Genomic DNA, 10,895 nt, shown 5'->3' with positions numbered 1-10,895 from the left:
TTCTTGGATCCAGTGTCCACACAAGCCACCTCTCATTCTGCCCAAGAAAAGGACACAGAACACAAGGCTACGACGCAAGGAGCCTGTGGCCGTCGGTCCCCATGCTGGACACAATGCTTTCCCTTCTCTTACGTCGGTTTGAAACAAAAGAGGTGCTCCAATAGATACTGACTTCTTCACTTTCCTTCTAAAAGCCCCACCATCTAACTTTCCAGTGGATAAGACAGAGACACAGAAGCCCCCCCGTCGGGTCTCCTCTTCCAGTCTGCTACCTCGCTAGAGCCGGGACGGCATTAAACGTAGCAGGGCGCTCCAGGCCACCAGAAGTGACCCAGGGCACACAGACTGGAGAACGAGACACGCTTCCCTGTAGCGTAATTCTTCCCGGGGCCAGAGCTGCCTACTCCAGTGCTGCGCCCAAGAGGCTACGTTTCTTGTTGGTTGCAAGGAAAAGACCATTCTACCAGGATTGGTTGACATATAAATATCCTCACTGCATCCTCTGAAACATGGGGACAGCTTTATGTGCTGATCTTCCAGGGAGTGTTTGATGATAAAGTACAAAATCTAAGGGATATTAAACCTATTAAAGTAATTGACCTTAGAATTAGAAGAAACAAAAAAACAAAGAAGATAGCAGCTGTCCTAAATAGTCTAGGAGGGAAAACTTAAAGCATTCAACAAACACTGCTCACCATCTACAGTGTGCACAGGCGGGGGCAGGTAGGTATGAAATTAGGATGCACTGTCACAAATCTGAAAAATAGAAGAGGTAACTTTATGGTTAGAAATGTCTCAATAAGGGGGCTGGCTCCGTAGCACAGGGTTAAGTTCACACGTTCCACTTCAGTGCCCTGGGGTTCACGCGTTGGGACCCGAGGTGTGGACCTACACACCATTTGTCAAGCCATCCTGTGGCAGACATCCCACATAGAAAGTAGAGGAAGATGAGCAAGAGTGTTAGCTCAGGGCCAATCTTCCTCAAAAAAAAAAAAAAAAAGGCTCAATAAGTATTAAACTCTATTCTCATGTTCCCTAAGATAAAAGTAATTCATAACTATCACTATTCATAACTATCTAGCATTTACTATCTGCCAAGTATTTGTATGCATTGTTATATTTAATGCTCGCAAGACCCCTGTAAGAATGGATGAGTGTCTCAGTCAGCTCCTGCTGCTGCGACAAAGTACCACTGACTGGGGGCTGAAACAACAGACATTTATTTCTCACAGTTCTGGAAGCTGGAAGTCCCAGATCGAGGTGCCGGCCATTTGGTTTCTGGTGAGGGCTCTCCTCCTGGTTTGCAGGAGGCCGCCTTCTCCCTGTGTCCCCACACGGTGCAGGAAGAGAAAGAAAGAGAGAGAAGGGGCAGGGTGGGGAGGGTCCTCGTGTCACTTCCTATAGGATCAGGACCTCATTCATTTCCCTTATTCACCTCTCTAAAGGCCCTATCTCCAAGCTGGGGTTAGGGCTTCAGCACATGAATGGGGTGGGGGTGGGGGGTTGTGCACAATTCAGTCCATAGCGGTGCGAGATTGTTCTCATTGCACAATAAGGCTCAAAGAGATTAAGGAGACCACCCAAGGTCTCATAACTAGTAAGAGGAGGAACTAGGATTACCACGTAGGAAGACAGACTCCAAGGCCCGGTGCTCTTAACTATACCCTAAAGAAGAAAGAAGACATTGCCCATAACTGTCCACCTAGACAGAACATTTTAGGCCCCAAGATTTCTTGGCTATTTGCCAACCTGTGTATTTTTCTTAGAGCTGTAAAGGTATGCCCTCGTTAATCCGCATTCATCTATCGTTACTTAGCAATAATCTGCACATACGTTTCTATATATCAAAAGTACGTACTTGTGACTTCACATATATGTGTAGCATTTTATGTTCACATCCCACGTGTTCATCGTCTCAGGCCGTCCTCGCTGCCACCGCCTGGTTTAGAACCTCATGCTCTCTCAACAGCAGCGCTGTCAGTTTCCTGTGGGGTTCCTGGTATTTTGTCTTGCCTTTTCCGTCATTCCAGCTTCACCCAAAGAGACCGTTATTAAAATGTGAATTTTGTCCTGCTTCTCCTCTTCTGAAGACCTTCTGTTGGATCCGCACCACGTGGAGCGCAAAGCTCAGACTCCCTTGGCACGATGCGTCAGGGTCTCCCTCGCCCACCCTGCGGGCTGCTCCCTTTCGCCTCTCCCTCCATCTCCTGCCAGACTGAAACACACCCCTTTCTCCCAATGCCCCGTCCCACCTCTGCTCACTCTAATCTCACTTCCTGAGTGGGATTCTTCCACTGTCAGCTGGGCAAATCCCACCCATTCTTGTAGACCCAACGCCAATACCACCTTCTCTGTGAAATGTGCGTCCACTTCTCAAAGGGCCTTGACCACACCTTCCTGGGTACCACTTGGAGCAGTATCCAACCATTGTCAAGTTTATCCTGTGTTGCAGTGAATTATTCATGGTTCACGCATCCTTCTGCACCACCACACTGAGCCACTTGAAGCTGAGAACTCCTTGAGATTCTTTATGATGTATTCAGTACCCAGTACACCTGACGGAGTCTCCATCAACGTTCATGGTCCATGAACTAATTCATTAACTAACTCCTCACTTAGCCGTTCCTCCGTTATTCGTCAATTTGCTTGTTGTCCATCTTTCACTGCTATAAGCATTTCCATACATTTTTCCCTGTGTGTTATTTCCTGGGAATTTGTTCCCCTGAATAGAAATAGTGTCAGAACAATTTTATAGTTCCTGGTTTATATTTCTACATGTTACTCACCAGAAACACTGAACTAACTCACTGTGCCACCAAGCAATTTATGACTATCTGCTTCTCCCTAACCCTCCAGGATGGTTCTTAAAAAGTCTTCGTTATTTTTTAGTGGAATACATGTTTGATAGTAAATGAAAGCTGCTTCATTTTCGTATGAGCATTTTCTTCCTGTGTAAGACAACGTCTGCATTTCCTTATGTGTAAACTGTCTGCTCATCTTCTTTCCCCAGTTTGGGTAGGACCCAGGCAATTGCCTTATATGAGATGATGTGGAAGAGAAAGCAGACTTGACAGTATCCAACCTAAGTCCCATCCTGCCTCCAGCCACCTTGAGCAAGTTATTCAATCTCTCTGAGCCTCCATTCTTTCATCTGTAAAATGAGGGTAAAAACAGATTGTAGCTTTGCTCACTACTAGTAAACAACCAGTTTGCTAATCATGTATATTTTCCTCATTTTATTGTTTTCCTCTTTCTTAAGTGCCTAAAAGAATATCTGGCACATGGTAGGCTAACCAGTTTTCATTATTCTATTTAATTTGGAATTCTTCAAACTATCTCGAACTTTTGTTATATGTGATATAAGGTATGGATTAAAGTTAATTCTTTCTCACGTCATTATCTGGTTGTTCCAGTAGCATTTATTTAGGACTGAATTCATTCCCCGTTTTCTGTTGCTTTCGGTTTGTAATATATTCTATATGAAATGTATTTCTGGACTCTATTTTATTCCGTTGATTCGTGTCTATAATTTTAAGGATCAAACCACATTTTTTTACTTGTGCTTTCCAATATATTTTTAAATCTAAAAACTAGGCATAATTTTTATTGTTGAAAAACCATGGGGTTTTTGCTTTTGTTGTGTTTTCATCCTCTAAAGTTTTTGGGTTCTTCTTCTATGGGGACACTAACATCAATATTTTATAAAATAGATATATATATAAACTAATGAATTAGTTACTAGCTAATTTAGCTATTGGTATTAACTATTACTGTTTCTAATATCAGAGTGCTCCATCTATTCATGTATTCCTTTATTTTACCAGGGTTTAAGATGTTTCTTGTTATAAATCTCTGTCTTAATTTAAATTCCTTTGTGTTTTTGAGACGATTGGTCCTTAAAAATGTACTTTTTTCTTGCTACTTCCTGTGTAACCACTAGTAAAGAGAAATGTAACTGATTTTGTGGGTTCACCTTGCATCTTGCTGTTGACTAAACAAATTTACTACCTGTAGTAATTTTTTAAGATCCTCTCTAGATTTTCTCGGTAGGGACTCATGTCCTCAACAAAAACTCATCTTTTGGTTTCTCTTTAAGAGAAGTAACTTTTCTGCATAGTGTTTCTTAATTTTTTCGAACTTGACTCTTGGTTTTATGTATATTTATACACGTGCACACACACACATATATCTCCCATCAAGGTAAAAAATTGTCTCCTAAAACTAATATTTTAAGCACTTTAATCTGAATCAGATTTTGCAATTTATTGAATGGCTCCTCAATAGCTATCGAGATAGTGGAATAATTTTAGTATTTTTCTCGCGGAAGTTTTAATTTGATAAATTTTCTGTGTGATACCGGCCTCGATTTCCTAGGCTAATCCACTTTCAACCATAGTGGATTATTCTTTCATGGTATCAAATTGTTGTCCAGGATCATATTTATTATTTTTAATAAGGTAAATTGATCTTAATTTTTTTTTAGTGTTGTATTTTTCAGATTTGATGGTGAAAACAATATCTGCCTCATTAAATGAATTAAAAACCACGTTGTCACTTTCTGTTTATTGTACAGGTCCAGGCGAAGTTTGAAAAAAATGGTCAGGCTCAATTGTCTTTTTGATGTCACTTTTTCTATTTCTTTCTCTGTTTTGGTCGGTTTACCTCTAAATTATGGCTCATTTAAACTAGTTTGCATTTCATATAAAATGTCATAATTTTGACATACTGGTCAATGTCTCTACTTATAAAAACATTTTTTATGTTAATCATTATCTACCTCATTTTCATTTTTAATTTATTATTGCATATTCTGTTTTTATTAATTGGATATATCTATCACTTTCTTCTAATTTAAAAATCTATTTTATTATCTTCTTTCTTCAAATAGTGGACTTCTAATTTTAGATTTAATTCTCTCTTCTGACTTTCCTTTTATTACTATTTGCTATGACATCTATTTTAACCTGATATCCTCTTTGTAACCTCTCTTTTCAAGTGTTTGGAATAAATAGAATAGATTTTAATGCAATCTCAACTTTTAGTCTGTTTTTGTCTCATGGAGACAAAGTATAATTCTTATAGACGGCATATCATTGACCTTTTAAAAAATCATCAGTAACCCTTCATAATCTTGCAGATAAATTTAATCTATTTGCATTTTATATTATATTTGAACCAACACTTCAAATGATTTTTGGTATGTGCTTGGATATAATAAATAAAGTTGTAGTTTTTAAAATACCAGCTTGCATATTTCAACTCATAAGTTTGTCTTTTTTGGGCCTTGTTTTTGACATTCTCTTTCCACTTGCATTGTTTTTGAAATAAACTTGAAACCATTTCCCTTTAAACAAAATCAGAAGGCTTCTCAGACAACTGACCATTTGTCCTGTGTTCAGTTACTCCTCACAGTGACTCCAAGGTGCAGGGAACCTGCCGAGTCCAGTCAGGATGGAATCCGGTGGAACAGTCCTGCCTCGTCACGTCTCAGAGGCCATGGCAGACTTCCTGTTTTCATGCGGGGCAAGTTACCCTGTGTGGGCGGACTTTTAGGGAATAGCAGTCCCCAGCGGCAGGTCTACGACCCGGTGCTAGATCAGGGAACATTGGACAGGAAGCCATGGGTTCCATTCTGGGGAAGGAAATTTCCAGAAATCCCATGGAAGCTCAGGTGCCCTGCTGACCAAATTGGGGTCCACAGGATGGTCCTTGTTCAAGCAGATGTGTGGAATAGAGGCTCAAGAGAAAGGCTGGTCAAGTAGACTTGCCCACCAGCTTGGAGATCACAGGTAAATTCTAGTCTAAATTCATACCTGAAACATGGGATCCCAGTGATGGACAGACAGCCAGTCATCTCTGCCGGGCGTAGCCATGAAGATCAAAGGCTTTGTGGTCAGGCCGACCTTGATCCAGGCTCCACTTACGAACTGTGAGATGTGGACTGAGTTATGTAACCTTATTTTCCTCAATTGGAAATGAGGATAAATACAGCACACACCTCGCATGGCTCTTTTATGGATTAAAAAAATAAGAGTTCAAGATAATGCCAATAAAAGTGCCTGACACCACGAAGGGCTCCATAAATCTTAGTTAGCATTATTATTTTATCTGGATCAGGAGCAGGCAGGGATAACGCACTCCGCCTCCAGGCTGGGCTTTCCCTGATTCTGGGGCTGGGGGGAACTGGTTTTCCATTGACCTGAGCCAGGCTGACAGGGGCAGCAGGAACAGACACAGTTCTCTTAATCAAGGACATTCGTGAAGCATCCCCACCGAAGACGGTGCCCAGTTCTTCTATGTAATAGGTACTCAGCTATCAAAGAGAGAGGGAGAAACACTAACCACGGATGCTTCCCTCAGAAAACTGTTGTGTTTCTGCTCCCGCTTCTGCCAAATTTCTCCTGCTTTCATTTAAATCAGAGGATTTTGTTTCCAGAAACTTTTCATTGAGCTATTTTCTCTCTGACTCTGTTTCTCAGGATAGCTTCTCACCTGATCCTTCAAACAGGATGACACTTATCTTAGGTCTCTCTGATTTTAAGATGAACAGAAATCAGCAAAAGCAAAAAAATAAATAAATAAAAGCTCATCCATCCGACCCTGGCTTGTTCTCACAGCCCAGGGACTGCGTCTGGCTGTGCTGTTTGAATAACCTCTGGGCGTCTCATCCACCCCCACAGCTCAAGTTTGAACTCCAGAACAAATATTTGGCCCGTTTTTGAACAAAGTCTGAGAGCTTTCTTCTTTCTTCTTTTTTAAAAACGAACTGTGCTCTTCTGCTGTTCCCTTGAACGTGGTTTGGTGAGGGGTGGAATTCTCCTCAGAGCCTGCACTGGAGAGCTTGGCAGAGCTGCCCGGCGAAATGAAACGACTCACGTGCTTTCTCATCTGGTTCTTTGTGTCTGAAGCACTAGGCTTTGAAATCCCCACCAATGATCTTCCAGAAGTAAGTACTTCCAGAAGACTCCTTGTTGTTGGCTATATATGTTCTCAGTAAACAGCCTGTTGTTATTGCTATTCAAGGACTGTATTCAGTGTGGAAGGAAAACTTATGCTAAAATTCATTTGAGTAGAAGTCTTCACTGTTACAATTACTGGAATGTGTACGGACCTTTTAAAGCATTAGCAGGTTTTACATGTTCAATGGGCTGGCCACATCATGTAGCATTTATGGAGAATAGTTGCCCACTTCTTATCTAAAAACAGTATAATAGTTGATGTGACCCAAAGAGTGGTATGAGATTTAAATGGCATATACAAACTACCCAGCACAATGCAAGCACCAGGATGCTCTTAATAATTATTAGCTACGATGCTGATGATAATGACATGCCATTATCATTCTTGTACTGAGTATAAGAAAAGTCATTATCAAAGCACCATTGTTTTTCACACCTAAGTAAACAAAGATTTCTGTATTAAGGACACTTTAAATATTCCTGTTAAAGGGGAAGATGGCAAGTGGGCTGGCAGATGCAGGAATTATTTCCAGGAAACTCATGCTCTCCACTTTGGACACTTGGCCATCCCCGACATACGGAAAGTCTTGGTCTGAGTCATTTTGAAAGTCATACAAGAGCTATTTTGATGTCAGCAAGGCCATGTGTGTTAGGGGAATATGCTGAGAGGTACAGCATTTTGTAATATTTGCAGAGTGGCTTACCTACCAAGATGCCAAAGAACAGGACGGCATATTTGCAAGGAAGAAAATGACTCTGTCTGCTGAGAAACTATCATATTTTCCAACACTTTAAAAACCACCAGAGTGTGTTGGAAATCTCATTGGCAGAGTAGAGAATTGAAGCCAAGACATCCAAATGTGTCTGTGCTTTTCCAGTCACCTCTTACTGATATGGCTTTCATACGGACATATTTAACTCAATGCATAATGGGTCACGTTGACCCAGTCAGACACTGCTGGAGCCCAATACTTCCCCCAGGCACCTCCTGATCACTGAGTTACTGTGACCACCACCTGCATGTTCCATCATCTTCTGGCAAACTCAAAAATGAATTTCTGTATCCAACAAATTTGAAGATATCAACTTCCATTTACTCACCCCTGAGACATGCCTACCAAACATAAATAAAGAAATCATTGCATAAAAAAATGAGATTTCCCAGAGGTATGGGAACAAGATGAAAGAATATAGTGAATTCCCTTATGCCTATCCCCACCTGCCTCTTTTTGCTCTAGACTTTTTTGTCGTTGTTCGTAGAAATAAACATCCTAAATTCTTTTTTAAGTTTGCAGAGTATGGAGATCTTGTGGAACTGACCCCAAGAAAATTTCAATTTGTGCCAGAGAACAGGAGGTATCAGGTACAGTAAACCTGACTTCCAAAAGGGAAAATAAGTGAAAGAGATCATGATTGAGGCAATAAGAAAACAGTTAGGATGGTTTTTGCTAGATTTTCTCAGGAGCTTGTTTTTTAGCAGAGTCGGGTCCAGTGGTTTTACCCCTAGGTGGACGCACTATCAAGGTGAAATACCGTGAGCCCACCATAGGGCTGTCTGTTGGCCTCTAAACCATAATGGTCACTTCAGTCCCTTAAAGGACTCATGGCTATGTGTTTTCTTCAAATTTGAAGATTACAAGATATTACTGCCTTATAAGGAAAAATTTCCTCTAAGGAGGTCAACTCTACAAAGTGGAGGCAGACGCCTTCCATTGCAGCCACACATTCTCCTTCCTCCAGTCACTGCTGTCTTGGAGAGTGGCTCAAAGGGCACAGGGGAACAGGCCATGCTGGAGGCCACCAGCAGCAACAGAGACAAAAATCCTCTAACTCATGGGGATGAGTTCTCCCGACTCTATACGCTGAGAAGGGGGGTATTTGTGGAAGCAACGCTAAGCTGACCAATGACTCATTTTGTCTAGGTATGAATTTTTTACTTTCTGAAAGTCTAGATTTCTTATAGACCGATAATATTAAAATCCAGTAGGCAAGTCCTCATGTCAGCGTCTTCATATAGCCACAAGAGAGAATAAGTCATTGAGAATTACACTCAAAAGTCTAGAACAGGCCTGGCCGCATGGCCGAGTGGTTAAGTTCACACACTCCACTTCGGTGGCCCAGGGCTTCTCTGGTTTGGATCCTGGGTGCTGACCTAGCACCATTCATCAAGCCATGCTGAGGTGGCGTCCCACATAGCAGAACCAGAAGGACCTACAACTAGAAGATATAACTATGAACTGGGGGGCTTTGGGGAGAAGAAGAAGAAAAAAGAAGATTAGCAATGGATGTTAGCTAAGGGCCCATCTTTAAAAAAAAAAAAATGTCTAGAAGAAGGTAACCATGGACCTCACTATGTCATATAACACTCCCTAAAGCCTCAGGCAAGCTAAGCTTAAATCCAGCACCTGACTCACCATTTTAAAACACACCAGACGTTAAACGTTCACCCATTACTCTAAAGCCATTCAGCTTCCCACGCCCACAGGACAGTCCTTCATGTGGATAATTCCCTCACATAGCAGTTAGAATACAGAATTTTCTACACGCCCATCACCGAGCCTGGCTCCGGGTCTACACCAAGGAGGAAATGCATTGAAATCCCTCCTCCCATGTAGCTTAGTCTAATGGGAGAGACAGACGTGCATTCCCACTGTCTTGCTTTGAAGGCAGGACTGTGCTGCTGTGAAAACACCTAGTAAAGGCAGCTGACCGAGTCTGGGAGGTGGGAAATTCTGAGAGCTTCACTGAGGAAATTCTGCCCGAGCCCAGATCTGAAGGATGAGCAGGAATTAGCCACATGGGGGTAGGGGACGCAGAGGACCTGGAAGGCACAGCATCACAAACAGTGGGAATGGCCCCTTCAGAGCCCCATGGAAAAATGAAGCACCCAAATAACCATTCAACTGAATAAAAAATAAATCAGACAGACAGGAGAGAGGTGATATATGCTCCTCAGCAGGAGTATGGTTACTTAAAAACATTTGTTTTAGCATTATATCAAAGAACGGTGTGCACGTAACCAAAAAGTGGCTGAGGAGTGTGTTCAGAGAAACACCACAGTGGGAAAATAGTATTCAAGAATATTTGATATTGAAGTCTCCACTCCAATGAATGAATCCCAGCTCAGTATTGAAGAAAAAATTTTCAGACTGAGAGAAAGCATTTTCTGCCCTCTGGGTAATTAGTAACACTTTTTTGAAGATTGATTATGTAACTTCCTTTCACAGAGAAGTGTTTCTGGAGAATCTGGAGAAAGATTGGTAAGTTTACTTTGATTTTGTTAAAAATTGATGCCTGAATGATTTTTCTGTTACCTATTCTCTAGAAATCAATACGGTTGCCTCCTTTGTCTCCATCACGGAGAGCAGTTCCCTGACTTTCGAAATACCCCCTTGCCCAATTCTGTTTGGAATTGTGTCTAAAATTCAGCATGAAGTACAGTATATATGCGGCAAAGAGAGATGTCACCAAGAGCTGAAAACGTCCTTTCTCTTGATTTTCTCAAGTTTTGCCAACAGCATAGGTTTCATCCAAGCACATGTATTTATTCCAAAGTAAGAATTTTGATTTAAAATATGATACCAAACAGCTTTAGTGAGGGTGCGAAAGGAACTCTTGAACATGAAACAGCCCGATTCCCTGAGATGTTTATAGTCCTTCCTGTGGCAAGAAAAGATCAAAAGGAAGTGGTTGATGTCGGCTTCCTGCTCTGAACTGACAGCTGCTTCGAGAAACACACATTTAAGTGCTAGGAAGGATGAATAACTTGACCTGGATTTTATCTTAGCTTGAGGTGAGCTGGATGTTAACAGTTGAAGGTTCAATCTTGCGTGACAAAGCTTGCAGGATGACACCTCATATTGAAATAAGCAAAAGCTTTTGGAGAGGGCTGGCCTGGTGGTGTAGTGGTTATGTTCACCTGTTCCACTTTGGCAG

The 10,895-nt window shown here is 41.5% G+C and overlaps 1 protein-coding gene across 1 annotated transcript in view; it reads left to right on the top strand.

Annotated features, from left to right (window-relative positions):
• Positions 1–6,692: 6,692 nt before the first annotated feature.
• Positions 6,693–10,895, top strand: part of ITIH2 (inter-alpha-trypsin inhibitor heavy chain 2) — a 38,260-nt gene continuing 34,057 nt past the window's right edge. Inside the window, exons 1-3 of the mRNA XM_014841316.3 lie at positions 6,693–6,946; positions 8,248–8,322; positions 10,187–10,219. Coding sequence (XP_014696802.3) covers positions 6,863–6,946; positions 8,248–8,322; positions 10,187–10,219 — 192 coding nt within the window. The 5' untranslated portion in view covers positions 6,693–6,862. The remainder of the gene's footprint in view (positions 6,947–8,247; positions 8,323–10,186; positions 10,220–10,895) is intronic.

This window comes from Equus asinus, chromosome 29, assembly GCF_041296235.1.
Source record: "Equus asinus isolate D_3611 breed Donkey chromosome 29, EquAss-T2T_v2, whole genome shotgun sequence".
Lineage (NCBI taxonomy): Eukaryota > Metazoa > Chordata > Mammalia > Perissodactyla > Equidae > Equus > Equus asinus.
This window is presented reverse-complemented; position numbering and strand designations above follow the sequence as displayed.